This window comes from Lynx canadensis, chromosome C1 (assembly GCF_007474595.2).
Source record: "Lynx canadensis isolate LIC74 chromosome C1, mLynCan4.pri.v2, whole genome shotgun sequence".
Taxonomy (NCBI): Eukaryota; Metazoa; Chordata; class Mammalia; order Carnivora; family Felidae; genus Lynx; species Lynx canadensis.
The window spans coordinates 148,537,065-148,561,387 of record NC_044310.1 but is presented as its reverse complement, the minus strand read 5'-3'; the positions used below and the strand labels follow the sequence as shown (position 1 = coordinate 148,561,387).

The following is a 24,323-nucleotide window of genomic DNA, read 5'->3' as shown; positions in this document are numbered from 1 at the left end:
TGGAGAAATTCAAGAGCTAATAGACACCATACCAGACGCATTAATAGAAGATGACTTGGTAGAAATGAATGCTTCCAAACCGGTGCCACGTGATGAGGAAGAAGACATAGAAGAAGCAGTGCCAAAATGACATTAGATGATCTGACAGAAGTGTTCTAATTACTTAAGACTTGTTTTTTTTTTACTTCTTTTATAATATAGACTCTTCTGGGGAGACTGGGTGGCTCAGTCGGTTGGACATCTAACTCTTAATTTTGGCTCAGGTCACGATCTTACCATCTGTGGGGTCCAAGCCCTGTGTCAGGCTCTGAGCTGACAGCATGGAGTCTGCTTGGGTTTCTCTCTGTCTCCCTCTCTCTGTCCCACCTGTGTTCTTTCTGTCTTTTTTTCCTCTCTCAAAATAAATAAGTAAACTAAAAAAATGGACCCTTCAGAGATTATGGGCACTGAAACTAAAACAAATGGTAGAAAGATTGGTATTGTACGGAAGTGTTTCTAGAGAAATTGAAAGCAAAAGGGTCAGAAATTACAATGTACAGTATTTCTATAAAGTTACACCAGGTGGGCTTGCCTCTCCTGCCTCCCCTTCCACCTCCTCCACCTCTTCTACGTTTATCACCCATGAGACAACAAGAGCAAGTCCTCCCCTTCCTCCTCCTTCTCAGCCTACTCAATGTGAAGATGGTGAGGACGAAGACCTTGTGGAAGTGGTGATTTACTTCCACTTAATGAATAGTAAATAATCATCATGCTGTACAGTTAATAAGCTTATCTGTTGTGTATGTCTTGATGTGAAAATCTAATAACTGTATAGCAAGAACTGAATGTTTTTGTGTTATTACCATCATTACCCCCTAAGTTTTCATCATGTAGAACATTATGTGAAAGATTTGTATGGAAGTGGATAGCCTATACTTAACATAGGCATAAGGTGAATGATATTTACTATATAATCAGTGTATGGGGCACCTGGGTGGCTCAGTCGGTTAAGCATTCGACTTCAGCTCAGGTCATGAACTCACTGTTTGTGAGTTTGAGCCCCATGTCGGGCTCTGTGCTGACAGCTAAGACCCCGTAGCCTGCTTCAGATTCTGTGTCTCCCTCTTTCTCTGCCCCTCCCTGACTTGCGCTGTCTGTCTGTCTCTCAAATAAACATTAAAAAAATTTTTTTAAATATATAGAATCAGTGTATTCATTTTCTTACCATTTTGTAACCTTGCTTTCAAAGAATTTCATTACTATATAATATGCCTGTCTCTTATAATTGGAGAAACTGTGTATCAGCCTATCTTCACAGGTGTTTTTTTAAATGTAACAGTGTTTCTAAAATTGTATTACAAATGGAATTGCAATACTATGGAACCATTAAATTTTATAACAATTTACTCATTAGTGTATGGGCTTGGTTACTTGAAGCGATTGTATCCATTATACTAGGCTATCATAAAGCATTCATATTGCTACTTTTTCATTACCAATGCATGAATCATTATACTTATAAATAAACATGAATTTTTTTACATTGTCTTTACATTTTTGATATCTAGTGTTAATAAAACATGTAACATCTACATAGGGTTTTTTTTAAATAATATATGATTTTTTTATAACATTTTCTTTTCTCTAGTTTACTTTATTGCAAGAAGACAGTATATAATACATATATAAAATGTGTGTTAAACCACTGTATGTTATCAATAAGGCTTCTGCTTAACAGTAGGCTATTAATAGTTAAAATTTTCATGAATCAAAAATTATGCAGATTTTTGACTGCACTGGGGTGGGGGGTCAGTGCTCCAACTCCTGCATCATTCAAGGGCCGACTAATATACTTGCTTTCTAGCACATAGGGACATATTCAAGTTTTAGAAAGCATTAAACATCAGAAATGCACGTAATTGCTTACATTTGGAATGTTTGAAATCACCTTTTAAACCTGTCTATAAATATATTCTGTAAGCAATTTGGTTAGATTTATATATTTTAAGCTTGCTTATTGTTATCAATACCCAACTAAAGCAGAGGAAGACATGGTATTAATGTTGGTAGGACAAAGCTTATTTTTTGTGAGGGTGTTTTTAAAATTATTTTAAGGTTAATGTGGCCCTAAGACATATTACACAGATATAAATTGTATAAACTTAATAGTGGCCATGAATAGATTCCTACAAACTTGTGGGTTTTTATAGATCATTATAACAAGCTATGGAAAAGCTGTTTTTTGAAACCTTTTCACGCATACTGAGGAAGGACAATATTATAGGTGCAGTTTTTTTCCTGATCTTGTCTTCATTTATCATAAACCTCAGAAAGTGAAATCTGATCAAGCATACATATTAGAGCTCTAGAGGTTAGCATTGGGCTAGCCAAAGGACTGTTTAGTGTGAAAAATGTGAATTGCTTCATTTGTCTCTTACAGACTCTGTGACAAGGATTGTCAATATTAACTTAAAATTCCTCAAGGTATAGGGGCACCTGAGTAGCTCAGTTGGCTGAGCATCTGACTCTTGATTTCAGCTCAGGTTATAATCTCAAGGTCCTAAAATTGAACCCCACATCAGGCTCCATGCTAAGCGTGGAGCCTGTTTGGGATTCTCTCTCTCTTTCTCCCTCTGCCCTTTTCCCCCACTTGTACTCTCTCAAAAAACAAAAATTCCTCAAGCTGTATTTTTGAACTTCTCAGTCTTGCAGGAATTAATATGAAATAAGACTATAATCCTAACATTAGGTTTAGGTTAGATGAGTCACACCCATGCTAGTAAACTCCCAGGATGTTGGACAGATTCTATTGCTGTTTTGGACTTGTGTAGTATAAAATGTTGTATAAATTAGTTGACCATTCTCTAAGTCTTGTATTAAAAAGTATAACAAGATTACACATGATTAGTTTACATGTTTTATGTATATATTTTATGTATGAGTTGATCCAGGTTTTTTAAAATTTGTTTTTTACTGTTTATTTATTTTTGAGAGAGAGGCAGACAATGAGTGGGGTAAGGGCAGAAAGAGAGGGAGACACAGAATCTGAAGCAGGCTCCAGGCTCTGAGCTGTCAGCACAGAGCTCAATGTGGGGATCAAACTCAAGAACCACTAGATCACGACCTGAGCCAAAGTCAGAAACTTAACTGACTGAGCCACCCAGGTGCCCCAATCCAGATTTTTTTCATTAAAGATTCATAACCATAATTCAGTATTCACATGAAGAATCAAAGAAAGCATGGGTTTTGCTATATTCTGTTGGACCTTAGCATTAATAAAATTTTGTGATAAATTTAGGAAAAAATAACTAGCAATATAGTAAAATAGTAATCAGAAGCAAAATATATCTTTCCAAGAAGTCAAAGCTTTTGACACAGACTAAAATGAAGGAATAGGAAAGAAACAATACAATATAATTAGAAATTTCAGCTTTCAGGAAAACAGTGTTTTTCTGGTACTTTCCTAAGAGGGAATTCTTAAAACTTGAATTTGTTTGGCAAAAGTGGTATACTTAGTTGAAATATGGTCCATTTCTATCTAAATCCTGATTTTTCTTTGAATTTATCCAGTTTCGAGTTTGCTCAACCTCTTGAATCTAAAGTGTTATGTCTTTTATCAATAGTGGAAAGTTTTCAGGTATGATTTCTTCCAAGTAATTTTTCAACACCACATTTTCTTACCTCTCTTTCCATGACTCTGGTGACACAACTATTTAGACCTTTTGTTGCTATCCCACATGTCCCTGAAGTTTCATTATTTGTTTTTAATGGTTATTCTCTCTGTTGTTCAGATTGGATAATTTCTGTTGATCTGTCTTGAAGTTCATTAATTCTTTTCTCTATCAGCTGCATTCTAGTGCTGAGTCCATCCAGTGAGTTTTTAAATTTTGTTATTGCATTTTATAATTTTAAATTTTCCATTGGTTCTTTATATCTTCTACTTCATCATTTAGTCTGTTTTTCCATTTGTTTCAAGCATGTTCATTATAACTTGTTCAATGATCAGCAGCTCATTTATGCTATGTAATAGGCATCTAGAAATAAGAATTTGTCTATGGTTAAGTAAACTATTATAATAGTGAATACTATAGCTGACAGGAAATTGGTTTTATGACTTGATCTAGAATCTTGCATTTGGGTTAGTGAACAGTTAAGTAGTCTAAACCAATAACAGTAATATAGCGCTTTTCAGAATACATGTGGTTCTTTATGGAATAATTTTTTTTAGTATCCTTTGTAATTTTGGACTCTTGGTTAATGGTAACTGGAAATGTGGAGTTTGTGACTAATTTATCTCTTGAACCATGGTAGGGAAAATGGTTGTAGGTCCTCTTCCTAAAGTACCCTCAAGGACAAATTTTGCATCTATAAAATTACTTATTATATTCTTGATCAAGAATTTTTTCTATACCAGACTTAAATTTTAAGATTATACTTGACCCTTGAACAATAGAGGAGTTAGGACTTCCCACCCCCCCTATGCAGTTGAAAATCTGTGTATTAGTTTTTATTCCCCAGAAACTTAACTGCTTATAGCCTACTCTTGGCCAGAAGCCTTACCAATAACATGAATACTCATTTAACACATATTTTGTATATATATTATATACTCTATCCTTATAGTAAAGTAAGCTAGAGAAAGGAAAATGTTATCAAGAAAATCATAAGAAAGAGAAGATACATTTAAAGTACTGTTCTGTGGATCATCTGGGTGGCTCAGTTGGTTGGGTGTCCAACTTCAGCTCAGGTCATGATCTCAGGGTTCATGAATTCAAGCCCCGTATCAGGCTGTCTGCTGTCAGCTCACAGCCTGCTTCAGATTCTTTGTCCCTGCTTCTCACAGCCCCTCCCCCACTCATCTTCGTCTCTTCTCTCTCATTAAAAAAAATAATAATACTGTACAGTATCCAAAAAATCAAATATAAGGGAATGATTGTGTTTAATTTTTATGTAATAACTTTTAATGTACAGATTGGAAGAGATTAAAAAGATTAAAAGAAGTAGAAGTCACTCAAAATTCCACCATTCCAAGATAACTATTAACATTTTGGTGTATGCCCTTTCATTCTTTTAAATTTTATTTATACTTATATATCTGTACTTTTTAAAAGTTTATTTATTTTTGAGAGAGAGAACATGTGAGCAGGGGAGGGGCATAGAGAGAGGGAGAGAGACAATCTTAAGCAGGCTCTGTGCTGTCAGCATGAAGCCCAACATAGGACTCAATCACACAAACTGTGAGAGCATGACCTGAGCTGAAATCAAGAGTCATGCACTTCACCGACTAAACCACCAAGTACCCCTGTACTTTTTTTAAACAAAATTAGATCATACTTTATGTTATATATATTGCTCTTTTCACTTAGCATTATACCATGAATGTTTTCTTGTGTTAAATAGTATTAGAAAATAAGATTTTTAATGATTGTGTGGTATATACTTTACTAAATATTTCAGTTTACTTATCTCTTCATTTTATTTTGTTGCAGTATAGAAATTCTTTCCAGATTTTGATAGGTCATCAACCCTCTTAATTTTTTTTATGCTATTACATTTTCTTTTTCTGGGTTTTACAGATATTTAGGAGGGAAAAGAAAAAGGCTGAATCAGAGACTTTTTTAGATTCTCTCTTTTTTTTTTACTTTTTATTTCATTCTTTCCTTACTTTTAAGTGGTTTTTCTAATGTATTTTTTTAGCAATCTCTATGCCCAACATGATGTTTGAAATCACAACCCCACGATCAAAACTTACAGGCTGTTCTGACTGAGCCAGCCAGGTGCCTTTACATGCTTTCTCTAAACCAGTAGTTTTTAAGACTACAGTTTTCATTCTTTAGTCTTCTTATTTTGGACCTAAAACTTTTTTTTCATTTTTAAAATAAAATTTATTTTCTGTTACATTTATTTCTTAAAGTGTTAAAAAATATAGTGTCCACAACTTAACCTGTTCCTTATTAGTTCAGATCATAATGAAATGTCTTAAATACCAAGAGTGAGGTCAGACTTTTGTCTCTGACACTTAACACCTTTGTCAATGGCATGTTACTTAATTTTTCTATGCCTGTGTTTCCTCATCTGAAAATTATTGTTAATGATGACAATAATACATTTGGAGAGTACTCCAAAGAGAAAATACTTGTTAACATAGTGCCTAATGTAAATACTGGGCTCTCAAGAACTAATACGATGATGGTGGAGTTATAATAGGATTATAAGTGGTGATGATACTGTCAGTAATAGTAGAAATGTATTTAATACATTGTCTCAAGTTTTCCCACCCTGATGTTCAGTTTTAAGGTAACTTACTTGTTATGTAATATGACCACTTCATTACTATTATTATATTTTTTTGCTCTGTTTCTTTTTAGTGGTTTTTTTCAATCTTTTATTTGTGGTACTTTTGGTTGTTTATACAACTTTGAACCTATTCCTTTTGAACGGTGTGTTTTACAATATATCTGTTTCAATTTTATTTTGCCTACAATAAAATTAAGTGATTTCACTAAAATTGTTTTACTGAAAATTTGGTGAATGTATTTTTAATTCCTTTCCAGATTACTAAATATATAAACAAAAATTTAAAAGGGTAATAACAGGGTCAGCATTTAAATATCTTCCTCATCCTATTTTTTTTCACTTCAAACTAGTTTTTCACTTAACTAAGTTTTATTAGAGTTTAATGATAAGAACATCAAAGAAAACAGTGGTGACTATGAAAAACGTCTCTATAATTTCTCCTCATGTTTTATATTTAGCTCATTCAGCCAAAAAATACTGAGCATATACTATGTATGAGGCTAAAGGGATAGACGGAGGAACTTCGTGGAGCCTGTCAATGATTTTATACTTTATCTTAAATATAACTGCAATGTTATTGAATACTTTAAGCAAGGAAGTGCCACACTCTGTGAAGAATGGATTTTAGCAGGAATGATTAGGGTATTGGGACAAGTTTGTTTCTAGAGGAAAATTATTAGTGACATGGATCAGGGTGATACTGTGGAGATGGAAAAGCGTAAATTGATTTCAGATTATGGTGGAAGTAAACTTGAGAAGACAAGGCGATGGACTCCATTCGGGTGTCAGGAGGATAGATACATACATGCTCATCCCCCCGTATGGTACATAAATTCCATGCTTTGCATACAGGGTTTCTCTCATGACTTGGCCTCCAACCTTAATGATACTGTTGTCCAAATTTTTCCATCGATTTCTTTGCATTACCCCAGTCAGATTGCTGTCAACTTTTACTATAAAATTCTCTTTATCTCCTGGTTGATTTCTGTATTCTTTTTATAGTCTTTCTTTCTGCAGGGCCACAGACTCCCCTAATTAGATTTTGCTTAGCTTACATGTGTTGTTTTGGCAGCGGGATCCCAGCACTCAAGTCATACTAATGATGGGCCAGACTAGTGTGAGTGAAGTTATGAAGGGCAGGTAAAAAAAAAAAAAAAAAAAATGGAAGCCATAAATATAGACAATTTCATTGTAAATAGTCTTGGTTGAAAGTGAGAGTATAGGGGTGCCTGGGTGGCTCAGTTGGTTGGGCAACTGACTTCAGCTCAGGTCATGATCTCACAGTTCGTGGGTTCGAGCCCCACGTCGGGCTCTGTGCTGATAGCTCAGAGCCTGGAGCCTACTTCAGATTCTGTGTCTCCCCCTCTCTCTGACCCTTTCCTGCTCAAACTCTGTGTCCGTCTCTCAATGATAAATAATTGTTAAAAGAATTAAAAAAAAAAAGAAAGTAAGAGTATAAAATATGAGATGGCAAAATAGGGATGAGTGGTCAAAGGAGAGTTTTTGTTGTTTTTAAAGATGGAAGATAATGGAGAAGAATCTAGTAGAGGGGAGATATAGAAAAGAGAGGGAAAGATCAATTGAGCAAAGTTTTTGAAAACTGCAAAAAGGTGATGATAAGTTTAAGGGAATGAAGGAAGTCCACCTCCATTTTAACAGGAAGGAAGGAAAGGATTAGTCATTAAGTTTTAAAATTTCTAAGAGGAAGAAATTGTTTTATTACAGTGTTGTAAATCCATCACTTAGTTCCCCCTAACCTCCAATGGACAGGTTACTAAATATTAATGTCAGTTGAGCCAAGCATTCTATTCTACAATTACCTTATTTTGTTCTTATTCTTTTTGATTTCCTCTTTTAAGCAAATGAAGATAGAAAAGAGAGGACTGAGTATCCAGAGGGATATTGACAAGGAGATAGTAGGTAGATAATAAGCTATGTCACTTACAACTTCCCCAAATGGGTGAATGGAGTCAACCTGCCAGAATCAGGGTATTTGGGATGCTAAATTAGGCGGGTATTCTTCATAGGGGAATGAGATCTAATTTGAGGACAAATTGTGCAGTGGCTTGAAATTAGGATTTAAAGACCAAACAAGAATGACAGTGCCTCCTACCTCCGGTTGAGGACTCAGATTTTAAAGTCACAACAAATAGGATTGGACAGATGGCCATGTTGTGAAGAAGTGATATGAGACATATCCTTTAGACCAGTGATTTGCAAACATTTTTTAAGGCAATAGGATCCTTTTTTTCAAACAAAATCTCATGTGGAATCTCAGTATACAAAATAAATGAGAGGACTTTTGACAGAAGCCAGTAGCATATGGGCGAGAGCCATAACCTCTCCTTCCTCTTTGTGCCATATTCCAAGACACTTAAAAGATACCTAAGACTCTGCAGAACATTTTTAAATTCAAGTTATTTAAATCAAAAGAAGACAGAAACAGTTCACCTTTTTCTCTCACTGCCGCCCCCCCACCCACAGTCTCTGGTAATCACCAATCTGTTCTCTGTATCTATGAGCTTGATTTTCTTTTATTTTTAGTTCTAAACTTTTATTTTAGATTTATACACATGAGAAAGATCTTACAGCATTTGTTTTTCTCTTTGGGACTTACTTCATGTAGCATAATGCCCTCGAAGTGCATTCATATGATCACAAATAGCAAAATTTCATTCTATTCTATGGCTGAATAATATTCGATTATATGCATATACCACAGTTTCTTTATCCATACATCAATTGGAAGTTGTTTCTCCATCTTGGCTATTGCAAATAATGTTGCTATGAACATGGAGTTGCATATTATCTTTTTGAGTTAGTGTTTTTGTTTTCTTTTGATAAATACCCAGAAATATAATTACTGGATCATATGGACATTGTATTTTTAATTTTTTGAGGAACCTCCACACTGTTTTCCATAGTAACTGCACCAATTTATACTCCCACCAACTGTGCACAAGGGTTCCTTTTTCTCCATACTCTTGCCAATACTTGTTATTTCTTATCTTTCTGATAATAGCCATTTTTACATGTATGAGGTGTTATCTCATTGTGGTTTTAATTTGCATTACCCTGATGATAAATGATACTGAACATCTTTTCAGGTACTACCAGAGCCAGGTAATCAAGGGGTGTTCCCTGGGTGACAGCTAGAAAAACCAGGCACCAGACATAAAAACCAGGATACCAGATGCGTGTAAAGTCCCTCTGTAAGAGACACTAGCACCCTGGATTGTGACACATGGTGAACTCCAAGATAGCACCCACCCTCCAAGGTATCTGGAAGAGACTACAGCCCCTCAATGTATGTTTAATTAGCTGCTTGCCGCTCAAGTCAAATTCATGATGATTAGCTAATAGACCCCCTCACAGAAAGATCAGTCTGTGGGTCTGTTGCCTCTTGCTGTGACCTGGAGATGGTAGCTGGTTAAGAACCTTTCTCTGCTTGTAACAGTCCTGTGGACCCATGAGTGTAAGCCCCACTAGCCAGCAGAGCCGAGTGATGTACAGGTGCCCCTTGAAAGCAGTCATAAAAATTGGTGTTCTAGAGGGGGATATGATGATTACAGTCTGTGGGACCAGGAAGACAGTCTCCCCTGGCCTCCATAGCTAGGCAATCAAGAGGTGTTCCCTAGGCAGTGGCCCTCAAAATTGGGGCACTAATTGTATGTAAAAGCTTCCTTCTGAAAGGCACTGATGGTCTGGAGCACAGCAAAAAGGAAAGCGTGAAGATGACATCTTCTAGTCTCCATCCCAGGGGAGCGTTCCAGCAGGCTCCTGGATGTGTGTGTGAAATTAGATGCTGCTTCCTCTTGCCGATGCTTTAACTTAAGTAGGTGAGCCTTCTTCACATTAGGTCTGGGCACAATTGGCTGCCTCTGAGTTGGGTCCTGGGGTGGGTGAATCTGAGCATGAGTCCCTTAAAAACAGTTTCTCGGATCACTATAGTCTTGTAGGTCTTGGGGTGCAAACCTTGTTGTTTTTCAGAGTTCAGATGTTTACTATCTGAATATTCAGTCTATTCTATCCCTATGCTTTCAGTACTAAAGAATCGCATAGTTGGAATAAGAGGCAGCTGATCACGTTTGCATTTCTTAGCCAACATGTCTTGCCCTTCCCTATTAGCACCTGTTCAGGTTTATGCCTAGCAGCTGTCAGTGTTCATAAACTCAGATTACACAAAAGGGAAGTTTGATATGCCTGAATTTGAACAGTATTATCAGTAACAAGCGATCATTGGATCTTTCTGAAGTATAGAAAATCATCATTCAGGGAGGAAGTTGTTTGTAGTAATTCTGATTTTTGTCTATTCTCAGAATTGTTACTGGTAAATGTCACATTTTTTTTTAAGTTTATTTATTTTGAGAGAGAAAGAGAAGTGGGGAGGGGCAGAGAGAGGGGAAGAGAATCCCAAGCAGGCTCTGCACTATCACCATGGAGTCTGACTCGGGGCTTGATCTCACAACCATGAGATTGTGACTTGAGCTGAAATCAAGAGTCAGATATTTAACTGCCTCAGCCACCACCCTGGCACCCTAGTAAATATCATCTTAATAAAATATAGTAAATTCATGTTATCTAGGATGAGCAAATATTCTGATATCTGTTAATTACATATCCTACATTATCAGTTTTAAACAATTAGGACAAAATGTAAAATACAGACCAGAGTTTGGCACAAAACCTAGTTGAATATAATGTTTAAATCAGCTTGAATCATCTTATAACAATTACGTATAATTACTACTTCACAGAAAGTTTTAGTTAATTGAATTCCAAGTTATACAAATTTTGATACTGTAGATCAGGATTTCTCAGCCTGAGCACTGCTAACATTTTGGGCCAGCTAATTCTCTGCGGAGGGCTTGTCCTTTGCATTGTAGGAGTTGAGCAACATCCCTAGACTCGATCTCTGCGCTGTCAGTAGCATGCTCTCAGATGTGGCCATCAAAAGTGTCTCCAGACTTTGCCAAGTGTTTCCTAGTGGCCAAAGAGGGCATTATAAAGTCACTCCTGGTTGAGAGCTAGTGCTTTAGACTATGGGAAAGATATATAATGAATCAAATCTTTTATAATCTCTTCATCACCTTCTGCACGTTTTTCTTCCATTGTTCACATCAACAAATTTATTGTTTACTGTAGTATTTTATGTTAATTTTCAGTTGTAGTAATCTTTACCTTACCTTGGTTATTAACTTTGCAAATAAAGAATTCTGAAGTTGTACATTAAAAAGTATATTCATAAATGGCCTCGGGGCGCCTGGGTGGCGCAGTCGGTTAAGCGTCCGACTTCAGCCAGGTCACGATCTCGCGGTCCGGGAGTTCGAGCCCCGCGTCAGGCTCTGGGCTGATGGCTCAGAGCCTGGAGCCTGTTTCCGATTCTGTGCCTCCCTCTCTCTCTGCCCCTCCCCCGTTCATGCTCTGTCTCTGTCCCAAAAATAAATAAACGTTGAAAAAAAAAAATTAAAAAAAAAAAATAAATGGCCTTAAGCTAGAAGATGCACCTACTAATTGATATTCTTCCATAGCTGAGTGTGTGCGATGGCAGAGTCATATTATATAGCCCCTTCATTTTGATCTTACGGTGTTTGGGCTGTTTTTGGTCACAGAGAAGTTTGTTGGTAGTGGTTTGAACCTGAGATGAAGGTGGTATCCTTAACACATAGAGTCAGAATGAGAGGCTGTTATAGGATTGCCAGATCTGGATGCTCTGGCCCTAACAGAAATCTGAAAATATGTGCTTCTGGGACACCTTAACCATTTTTATTTTAATGAATATATTTTTCTTTTATTTAAATTATTATTTTTTTATTTAGAGAGAGAGCATGGGGAGGGGAGCAGAGGTTGAGAGAGAGAGAGAGAGAGAGAGAGAGAGAGAATCTTAAACAGGCTCCATGCTAAGCATGGAGCCCGAGGCAGGGCTCAATCCCAGGACCCTGGGATCATGACCCAAGCCGAAATCAAGAGTTGGACACTCAACCCACTGAGCCCCCAGGAGCCTCTGAATATATTTTTCTTAAATGATTTGAAGAGATGGGTTTCTGCCATTTTTGTGTAATATGCTTAAATAATGAATAACAATTTAGTGTAATCATAATTATATTTTTTCAACTGAAAATGAATGTATTCATTTTCACATATATTTGTGTTCCACTTTATTTTGAAAGTTTTAAGGCAAAACATTTCACCATTCATACTTATACAATTGCAAGACATTTATTTTAAATTCTTTTTTTTTTCTTTTTTTTTTTTTAATTTTTTTTTTTCAACGTTTATTTATTTTTGGGACAGAGAGAGACAGAGCATGAATGGGGGAGGGGCAGAGAGAGAGGGAGACACAGAACCGGAAACAGGCTCCAGGCTCTGAGCCGTCAGCACAGAGCCCGACGCGGGGCTCAAACTCACGGACCGCGAGATCATGATCCGGCTGAAGTCGGACGCTTAACCGACTGCGCCACCCAGGCGCCCCTTTTTTTAATTCTTAACACAAAATTTATCTGGCTAAAAAAATGTAATAACATGCTAAACATACATATAACCTTAAAATAGATATGACTCTGAAATATTTACTTGAAATGAATAATCTAAAATACCTTAAGGTTTCTTTTACTGCCGCATATACACATGGGTAATTATATACACAGATATTCACTTATTAAAAACAATAGCTAATAATTATTAAATGGTAGGTATTCAGCACTTTACATGCATTATCTCAGTTAATCCTAATTATATCGTCATCATATTACTCATGAGGGAATTGAAAGTTCACTGAAGTTACATAATTGGTACAAGGTCACAGCTGATAAGCTCCAGATACTGTTTTTGAACTCAAATAGTGTCTGTTATCAAATGTCTTGTTGACATAATGCTGTAATCCCAATGTAATCTGTGTCTTCATTTCTTCAGTGTTTAGATTTATATTCCTCAACCCCAACCCATATGTATTTTTTTGAGTGCCTACTATGTGCCAGACTGTTTTTTGTTTTTCTTTACTTTTCATTTAGAAATAATCTTAGACTTAAAAACAGTTAAAAAACAAATACAGAGCATTCATATATATTTTGTTACCCACATGTATATATTTTATCCACATATATATTTTCCCCCTAATTTTCATAATTTATATAACCATAGTACAGTTATCAAAATTATAAAAATCAGAAAATTAACACTGGTACAACACTATTAACTGAACTATAGACTTTGTAAGGATTTCACTAGCTTTTCCATTAATGTTCTTTTTCTGTTCCAAATTTCAGCCTAGGATCCAACATCACATTTAACTGTATCTGCTTTAAGTCTTTAACCTTTGGCTGTTCTTTAGTCTTTCCTTTACTTTCATGAGCTGGACACTTGGTGAACACTAGTCAGTTTTGGTTTGTCTGATGTTTTCTCATGATTCGACTGAGGTTATGTGTTGTCAGGAAGAATGCCACAGAGGTGGTATGTGCCTCCAAGGGCATCAGAGGGCACATGATATTTTATTACAAGTTGTATAGTTTCTCCACTGTGAAGTTAATTTTTTGCCATCTGTAATTAGTAAAAACTTTGGAGCAGATACTTGGAGACTATGCCAATATCTTGTTTCTCCTCAGACTTTCTCCTGCTTTCCCTGCTCTATCCTGCTTTTTCCAGATTTTCTACTGCTTTTAGTATCTCTCCGTACACATGTATTTTAAGGCTTCTTCTCTGAGTAGTTCTAAAGACCTGTAACTACCAGCTGTAGTTCCACTCTTTCTTATTGCCAGGTTTAAATTTTATTTTTAAACTATGTTATAATAAAGAACCTACTAGTATTTTATTACTACAGAATAAATTCTCAAAAATAGATTGTAAGATCCAAGTATATGTATATTTTTAATTTTAATAAATATTTCCAGGAAAAATGATCTCCAATAAGCAATATGTAGAGACTGCTTGTTTGACTTTCTGGATTTTACTTGCTTTAGTCCCAAATCAAGTTACAGCAACAGAAAGAAATACACCTAGAGCTTATAATTTATTATCCTAAAAAATTAACAACTATTATTTATTGAATTCTTTTATGCCAGATACTCAGCTAAAGTGCTTATCTATGTTATATCACCAAATTATATAGTACAAAAGCAAATTAAAAAAAAAACAACTTTCCATTTTTTTAAATGCATTTAGGCACAGTGAAGTTACCAGCTATAATTTTTTTAAATAGCCTTTTTCTATAAACTCTAGGTAAAGGATTCATATTTTTTGCATTTAGTAAAATGAGACTTGTTGGTGAAAATAATTTGTAGTGAAAGATGTCAGTAGGGGCCTCGGCTCAGACCAGACTCAAGTTTCAAAGTTTGTTGGTGACTGCTTGATGACCTAAAACCTACCCTGTAAGCATTAGTTTCATGTAACCATTGGTACCAGCTACGACTTTCCATGATGAATGCTGAAAAAAAGAAAGAGAAGTTATTTAAGAATATGAACATACTCATTATGGCATTATCATCTATAAGGTGATTAACAGCAATACCAGAATATGAACAGAAGGTTTTGAATTGTGTATGATTGGAAAACTTATTGAACTGGTTACTAATGATGCTATGTGTCAACCAGAGATGATAATCTTTACTATATGTATCCATCTTAAGAGAAAAATCATCTAGATACCATATGGATTAAATCAACATTTAAACATTAACTCTGCGTTATTTTAATTGGACAGTATTTATAAAACAAACTCTTTTTATTTGAATTGCCTGTAGAATTCCATACAGAAATCTTTTTTATGGTTAGATTATTTCCATAGTGAAAGTTTGTGGTGGATTGTAAATTCAGTTTTAAGTGAGCAGTGTCTTTATTTTGTTTCTTCCTGTAAATTGTGTACTTATTAAAGCAGTTGGGAAAATCATGATTTTCTTGCTTCCTTGTAGGATCACTGTATGCAGAGAGTATTAAAATAACCATTTTAATATTCTATATTTTTAAAAAAATATTGGGATACAATTGACATACAACATTTTATATTCGTTTCACATATACAACATAATGATTTGATAGTTTGTATGTATTGCAAATATTTGTATGTATTGCATAATATTTGTATGTATTACAAAAGTATCATCATGATAAGCATACTTAACATTCATCACCACACAGTTACAAATTTCTTTTGTGATGAGAACTTTTAAGATCTACTTTCTTAGCAACTTTCAAACAAAACAGTGTTACTAACAACAGTCATTATATCCTATGACTTATTTTAACTCCACCCATTTCTACTCTAAATTTTTAATATCAGCATTAACTGTTACAGTAAGACCAATGTAAGATTACACCTGAAATAGCTAAGCAAATAAATATAAATACATATAAGTGGCTCAGTTATTATGAATGGGTCATATTAAGGCCATTTTAATTGTAGTTCATACTTGACATGATTAAAAACTGTAAAATGGATTTATCTTTTTGGTGAGGGAGGAGTGCTTGCTCTGTTGGGGATTACCAAGTCAGATTCTTGGATGTTTAAGACTTTCAAGACTTGGGTTTGGAAGACAGGGTTACAACGCATTCAAATGTGGTGTTATTTTGGGGGCACTTGGGTGGCTCGGTTGGTTGAGCATCCGACTCTTGGTTTCATCTCAGGTCATGATCCCAGGGTTTCCGGATCAAGTCCCACATCAGGCTCCATGCTGAGTATGGAGCCTGCTTGGGATTCATTCTCTCTCTCTCTCTCTCTCTCTCTCTCTCTCTCTCTCTCTCTCTGCCCTTCTCACCCACTAGTGCATGCTCTTCCTCTCCCTCTAAAATAAAATTTAAAAAAACACACAAAAAGTAAATCTGGTGTTATTTTTCTTGATTCGTTAAGATAATATGGGTGTTGGGGCGCCTGGGTAGCTCAGTCGGTTAGGCGGCCGACTTCGGCTCATGTCGTGATTTCGGGGTCCGTGAGTTCGAGCCCCGCATCGGGCTCTGTGCTGACAGCTCAGAGCCTGGAGCCTGTTTCAGATTCTGTGTCTCCCTCTCTCTGACCCTCCCCCGTTCATGCTCTGTCTCTCCCTGTCTCAAAAATAAATAAAACGTTAAAAAAATTAAAAAAAAAAGATAATATGGGTGTTATGTTGTAAGTGAATAGACGATGAGGTGATTTAGGAAGAATAAGAAGTTAACATGTTAATTTTTCTAAGATTGTGGCAACACATTTGTATGAAGATATATGCAAACCACTGTTAATGTTTTTTTGCTATAAAGAAATTCTGCAAGTCTATTAAAAGAGGATTTGGTATATTAAACATTAAACTTACTTCATAAATTGGTGTTTTAAATTATACTTATTTTGTTTTTATTTATTCCATATTTTATCTTTCTGAAGAACATATATTTTGAAACTTTCATATTTTAAAAAATATGCCTAAATGTTTGAATTATTTAAATATGTTTAGTTCTTTGAATAATGCCACCATCAGATACTGAGAATTGATGTTTTTCTCCCTCTCATAGACATGGAGTCTGGAGAACGGTTACCATCCTCAACAGCCTCCTCTACTACACCTTCATCTTCAGTACCTTCTGTGGCTTCATCAGTTTCAAAAAGCGGCCTTTCCACGGGAGCTGCTTCCCTGAGCTCTACAATCAACCCATGTGGTGAATACCCTTTATTGACTCAGTTTTAGAATACCTTCCATTTATTAATTTGCATTCATAGTGTTTTACTGAACTCTGAGTAAAATGTTTTCATCATCTCTCTTGACCTGTTGAACAATAAGTAGGTTTCTGCTTTTCCTGGATTTTGCCAGCACACTTGAGGTGTCACACTGGATCTTTCATGCTTTACATGCTTATGAGAAGCTCTCTTCATCTTGTCTTAATTTGACCATTTCAATTAATAAATGAGTACATGCAAAATATTTTTAAGCAATAAACCCATGAAGAGGTGAAAGAAATACAAAGGAGTCCTTGGTGGTAAGATTAGGTACCAATGCCATGGACCTTTTGTTCTAAATTTGCTTCTGCTATTTGAAATATCTTTCACCAAACTCCCAACTACCCCAGTTCATGATGTGTACTAAAGGAGATCATCTACTCGATGGAAAATATTCTAAAAATTAACAGCATGACAAGTTTCTCTTAAACATGAACAAAGTTCAGACTGCTAAAAAGACAATAATAAAAATTTGATTTCAGAAGTGAAAATATCATAAATTTCGATTAATTTTATAGAAGGTGTTTTTAATTACTGCCCAAAATCATTCTTTGCCCAAACGCAGATTTGGTAGAATACCTTCTTTTTTTTTTTTTTTTTTTTTTTTTTTTAAAAAAAAAAAGGAAAATGCTAAAGGGTTTATTCATTCCTTTATCACTAGGAAGGTTTTAAAGTTAAATATTTTTTTTATCATATAGGTTATTTCATATGTTTATAAGCCAAAGAACTAAATGATATCTTTTTCAAAATTAGATTTATAATTTTGGATAAATATGGAATGTTTGCTAACAAAATACCTTAGTAAATTGTCAAATATATATTTATTCAATTATTTTGATTTATTTTAATCAATGGAATGATAAGAAGGATGTCATTTTGTCATTGATTTATCAGAACAATTTTCTAGAATTTTTGTAGGGATTACAAAATAAGTAAGATAAAATAGCCTTTTATTTAAAACTAATAAATGAGGGGCGCCTGGGTGGCTCAGTTGGTTGAGCGACCGACTTAGGCTTGGGTCATGATCTCGCAGTTTGTGAGTTCGAGCCCCGCGTCGCGCTCTGTGCTAACAGCTTGGAGCCTGGAGCCTACTTTGGATTGTGTGTTTCCCCCTCTCTCTACCCCTCCCCTGCTCATGCTCTGTGTCTCTCTATCTCTCAATAATAAATAAATGTTAAATTTTTTTAAATAAAAAAATAATAATAAATGAAATCCCTATCCTGCATCCTGTACAGTCTTGGTTGAGTCAGTTCACAACTTCATGCACACTACCCTTATATATAAAATGATGAATGCCTTTGACGATATGCTGTGTTCAAAAATAGTGATGCTGTGATTGGCATTTTATCTTAGTTTGTCTAAATGATTGTACACAGTTGTACTTTTGTAATTATTCTTTCCTGCACTTTATAATTCTTCTTATTTCCTTTGTTGTCGGCTCATTTCAGTGTATCTTCCAATCTGCTTGTCTTACTTTGTATTAGTCTTTATATAGTGTTTCTAGAGGTTTTTTTTTTTAATGTTTATTTTTGAGACAAGGATTGACAGAGTATGAACGGGGGAGGGTCAGAGAGAGAGGGAGACACAGAATCCGAAACAGGCTCCAGGCTCTGAGCTGCCAGCACAGAGCCCGACGCGGGGCTCGAACTCACAGACTGCGAGATCATGACCTGAGCCGAAGTCGGATGCTTAACCAACTGAGCCACCCAGGCGCCCCAGAGATTTTTTTTTTTTTTTTTAATGTTGAAGGTTTCAATTCTTGAGTACAGAGCTATGAGTTTTCTGGACACTTTGCTGTTACCAATTTCTTACTTAGTTTTCTGAATTAGTGACACTTAAATTGCTTATAACTTTGGACACTTACAACATGTTGGGCACTATTTTTTGTTAGTGGTGGTTGAGAGTTGCAAAAGGGGTGGGGTATGCTGAGTTGCAGAGTTACATCAGAAATTCCCTTATCTAGGAAAGAATTCACTTTTTACATTTATTTGCCAACTTGAAAGTGTCATAGACTTTTTATGTTGTGTTGCTTATGTTGAATGAAGGCATATTTTATTTCTATATTTATTCAGAAACATATTCATTATTAACACATTATACTTTCCGTATATACAGCATGAATTTGTTTCATTTTCTACGTCAGAAATTTTGTTGTCTAGAAAAAAAAATCATTTTTTATCATTTATTTACCAACTTGAAAGTTGTAGAATTTTTATGGTGAGTTGCTTATATTGAATGAAAGCATATTTTACTTCTATGTTTATTCAGACATATATTAGTTGTTAACATATCATACTTTCAGTATGTGCAGCATGAGTTTTTTCAGTTTCTAAGAAAATGCTTTTTTGTTTTTAGCTTTCACAGTGTTGTGGTTTATGTTTAAAGTAAAGCCTTATATTAACTTACAACCGATGGGTTGCATAAGAGAATGCTCAGTTGTCCTGCATAGCTCTATTTATCATATTTTCCTATCTTCCCTTATTTGATTCATTGTTTTTGGCCCATTCATTCTGATAATTCTCTTCATTTATAACAAGATCATAGAATATTAATGAATCTAGACTCTTTGTCTTAAACAACTTGAATCTCCTCAATTTATTTGATGTATAGCGACAACAAAACCATTTTCATTTTTAAAATGTCAAAACCTCACCAGTTCTTTAATGGATCCTTTGAGGACATTCTGTTGATTTAAACAGTTATTTTAATTGGCCTTTCTCCATCATCTTCATTAATGGTATGCCTGTAGGAATTCCTCTGAGTTACAAAGGATGTAATTCAAACCTGCTTTCAAACTTTGAATGATCAACTAATTTTTTTGAGTGAATACCTTGTTGGGGTTTGGGACTAAACCCACCTCCAAATTAGCCTGTCCCTATTGTGCATGCTGGCAGAAGACATGAGACTCCTGAGTCAGGCATTTTATTTCTTTCGCAGCAAATAGCATGAGTATTGTGTTGGCCTTGGCTCCCCATGCCTCCCAAGTCCTAAAGAGGCAACACAATGGCCCAGTTGAATCTTATAAATCTTATAAGTGTGTTTGTGTTGCAGCTGAGGAATACCAAACTTGGGGAATCCAATGCTTTCATATTAAATGAAGCAAACCTGCTCTGTCTTTTTTTTTTTTTTATTTTTTTTAACGTTTATTTATTTTTTTGAGACAGAGAGAGACAGAGCATGAACGGGGGAGGGTCAGAGAGAGGGAGACACAGAATCTGAAACAGGCTCCAGGCCCTGAGCTGTCAGCACAGAGCCCAACGCAGGGCTCGAACTCATGAACCTCAAGATCATGACCTGAGCCGAAGTCGGCTGCTTAACCGACTAAGCCACCCAGGCGCCCCAAACCTGCTCTGTCTTGAAGAAGATGCTGCTTCATCCTTCAGGGTTGCTCCCTGCAAATGCAATCCTGAGAAATGGTCTGCTTAAAGAGTGGTCAAGGCTTTGCATTCTTGGCATACCCAGCAATAATATGCAGAGACCTGGGAGGATTGCCTCTCACAACACACCTTCAATTTTATTACAGTAACTATAGAAAACAACATCGCAATAATGATTGATTAATCTAAGGGTATCTGCATATGGGTTTTTGTTGGTCATATCAGAAGAGTAATATTTCTTTTTCCTTTAAGTTATAATTTTTAATAAAAGAACTTACCTATTTCTAAAAAATAATTTGAGACAGCTTTCAATAAATGTATTGGCACAATAAGCAAACACAAAATACCTAAAATATCAAAGAATAGGCTCTAAAAGGTAAAAAGGTGTTAGCCAAACAAAGCCACTGATATTGGACCAAAAAACTTACCAAACTAGTCGCTAAGAATAAAAGGAATACATAATGTGTTACATGACTCATAACCACTGTTAGTAAGTATATCAGTTCTTCAGAAGAAAAATAAACCTTTTTTTCTAGCCCTGAGTGGTATGTGGAATATGTCACCAGAACTTTTGTATAAAAAGAACAAATAGTACCTACATACCAATTTCACAAATATTCAGATTATTCCACATATTGACTCTGAGTAAAAGCTAAGAGAATAGTTCCACAATTAAACTTTATCAAATTTGTTTGAGATTTGTGGTCATTGACCTAACACAAAGATAAAACTTTGAGAAATTTCAGTAATAGTTGCTGAATTTCAACCCATTTTTAAGGGTAGAACCTTTAAACAAAAGCTTATCAAAACGCTGAATACACAAAACAAATAAATGGTTTAAAAATTCTCTGGCTTAAGCCAGAGTATTACTTTTCCTTTAGAAATTAAAGACTGGTTTATATATGTGTCTTACTTGCAGGCCACCTCCCTCTACAGAAGTGTACCAAATCATAATATATCAAGGAAATTGCAAGTTGACCAATAAATACCTGAACTTAGTGTATATGTCAGTTATGACAGTGCTTAACTGTGAGTAGGAAAACATGGCAATTAAACATGCAAGCCCATAGAAAGGCAGTCCTGGAGTGGGTAATGCCATCACAGACTTGGGCTTCTAATTTTATATTCTGTCTTTCAGAGTATGGGGCTTTCATGCTCACATGTATATCCCATGGCTGTAAGAGAGCTGATTTCTGTACAGCATAATTTTCTAGGAAGGAAGAAGATGGGGTGAGGGTGCAGCAAAAGTTGCATACTAGCTTGCTTTGACCCCTGTTAGAGCTTTCCCAGAAACCCCATCCAGAGATTTCCACTTGTATCTCTTTCCTCTGAATCATAACCTCAGCTTCTGGAAGGTCAGGAAAACAAGTTTTTAGCTGAGGATACTGCTTTCCTGAAGAAAATAGAGGTTACTAGTAAGGGATAGGCAATATCTACCATGGTGAAATGGAAGCAAGAGGAACAGGAAGTCAAGCTAGGGAATAGGCTACTGTCAGATCATTTAGAACTTCATGTGCGATGCTTAGGAATTTAGGCAGAGTCATGATTAAAAGCAAAGATTTTGCAATTGAAATAACTTGAAATTGAATCTTGGCTTGTTCACTTATTAACTGTGTGAATTTGGGTAATTAACTTATGTTTTTATTTTTTTTAAGGAGAGAGAACATATGTGAGGGAGGAGAGAGGCAGAGAGAGGGAGAATGAGAATATCAAGCAGGCTCCATGCTCATCAGGGAGCCTGATGTGGGGCTTGATCCCATGATCCCGGAATCATAACCCAAGTTGAAAGCAAGAGGTAGACATTCATCTGACTGAGCCACCCAGGGGACCCATTTTACCCCTTTCAAGCTTTAGTTGCCTCATCTATAGAATCGATATAACATCACCCATTTTGCAGCCTTATAGGGATAAATGAGATAATGCCTGACATACAGTGGGTGCCTAGTAAATTATAACCATTATTTTTATTCATACTTCATCCGAGTAGAAGGGTTTTATCATCACATGGCTTTGAAAATGAAAGCTTTAGCAACATTTGAACATCAGTTTGCAGTGGGAATGAGACTAGAGGCAAAGAAGACCTTTAGCAGTTAGTTATATTTATCTGGGTGAGAAATTATATGGGCTCAAATTAAGGAGTTAGAGAAGAAGGGACATATAGGACATAATGACTATTCAAATTTGGCAAGGCAATGTTTAGAGAGAGAGAGAAGCCCGGACATGACTTGAGTAACTGGGTCAGGAGTGAGGTAATGAGAAATGTGGAGGAGGAATAAGTTTTAAAAGAGAAAAGGCTCAGTTATCTTTTTGCATGTTGCACTTAATAGAATATACATCCATATTCCTGTTGGTGGACATTTGAGTTGTTTCCAACTTTTGCTAATTACAATGCTAGGACCAATAAACAAGGATCCCAGTGCATATAAGCATACATTTCTGAAAATGTCTTCCAACTTTACCAGTAGTACTAATTTCTTTTCCCACCAACTGTGTATTAGAATCCTGAGGCTTGTCATCCATGCTAACACTTCCCATTGTCAGCCTTTTTGATTTTTGTCAGTGATGAATATGAAATGTCTCACTGAGATGCCTTTTTATGTTTTTAGCCTTTTGGATCTTCTTTCTTGAAGTGATTATTTAGGACTTTGGTACATTTTTCCATCAGATTGTGTATCTTTTTCCTATAGATTTAGGAGTATTTTATATTTTGGATGCTGGTCCTTTTGTTAGTTATATTTGTGGGACCTATCTTTACCCAGTCTGTGGTGTGTCTTTTTTTATTCCAAATTGTCTTTTGATTAATAGAACTTCCAATTTTAATGTAGTCAGATTTCTCAATATTTTTATTTATGGTTATCCTAGTTTAAGAACTCCTCTTTAACCTTCAAGGTTATACATACATTTTTAAGGATTTCATTTTCCTTTCCTTCAGTATTACTTTGAAGAGTCCTTGGTAATCAGATAGCAGACCAGTTGTGATAGACTGAATTGGCTTTTTGGTTTTGAAACGGTCACCGGTTGGGGTTGTTGGTTGATATTTCAGCCAGTTCAGCTCATGATAACACTAAAGCTGTTTTCAGCAGAAAGAGATTTAATATAGGGAATTGGGTACTTATGAAATTATTGAGGAGCTGGTTCCCTCGTCGTCATGCATGATTTCAGGACATTACTACTGAATTGGCCTGCTTAAGGGTCAATCAGGACACCACTGTTCCAGCTAATGTCTCCATGGATCATACCACCTCAGCTGCAATCCAGTGTTTGGGAACCACTGACATAACTGCCTCCAAGGTTGTTCTGTGTTGCCTCCTAGGTGTACACCCACATCAAGGATACACATTATGTGCTGCTAATGTGCCAGATTAACTCAGGTTTTAATTCTTTTCAAACATATCTGATTGGCAGAATCTAAACTATATCCATCCTGGCTGCAAGAGAGACTGGTAAATGTAGTTTTAAGCTGCCCAGCTTCTGCATCACAGGAAGGTACACTGAAAGGAGGTTAGAACTAATGTTAAATGAGCCAATTATCTATGCATGTCAGCTCATCTGGTGATAGGCCCTCTGCCATATCTCTCAACCTGTGAAGTGTAATAAACTCCTGATGTATATATAGATGAACTTGATACCAATTTCAGCAGTTTTTTTCTTCAGAACATCTAATGGCTCATGTGTACTTATTACAAATTTCTTTTGATATATTATTCCATATAACAATGTAAATTAAACCAAATAGAAAAAATGCTTCACTCAAAAGATATGGCTCTTAAGCATCACAGACAATAGCAAATACCTATTGCTTTTTAAAAAGATGTTTAAAAGACTTTTAAGGACTTCATTCCTTCTATACAGTATCATTAATTTTTCTGTATTTACTGGATCATGTCACTCAATATAAAAGCATGCTGTTAGTATCTCCCATCCTAAAAAAAAAAAAAAAAAACACATACCAAAAACCTTCCTTTCATCTCAACTATTCTTCTGGCCATTGCCCTATT

General features: G+C 35.6%; 1 protein-coding gene across 26 annotated transcripts in view; it reads left to right on the top strand.

The window, feature by feature from the left end:
• Window positions 1-24,323, top strand: part of BAZ2B (bromodomain adjacent to zinc finger domain 2B) — a 322,262-nt gene that overhangs the window by 161,503 nt on the left and 136,436 nt on the right. For all 26 annotated transcript variants that reach the window (XM_032594414.1, XM_032594416.1, XM_030328089.2 and 23 more), the window contains one exon: window positions 16,747-16,890. In XM_032594414.1, the coding sequence (XP_032450305.1) occupies window positions 16,749-16,890 (142 nt within the window). In that variant the 5' untranslated portion in view covers window positions 16,747-16,748. The remainder of the gene's footprint in view (window positions 1-16,746; window positions 16,891-24,323) is intronic.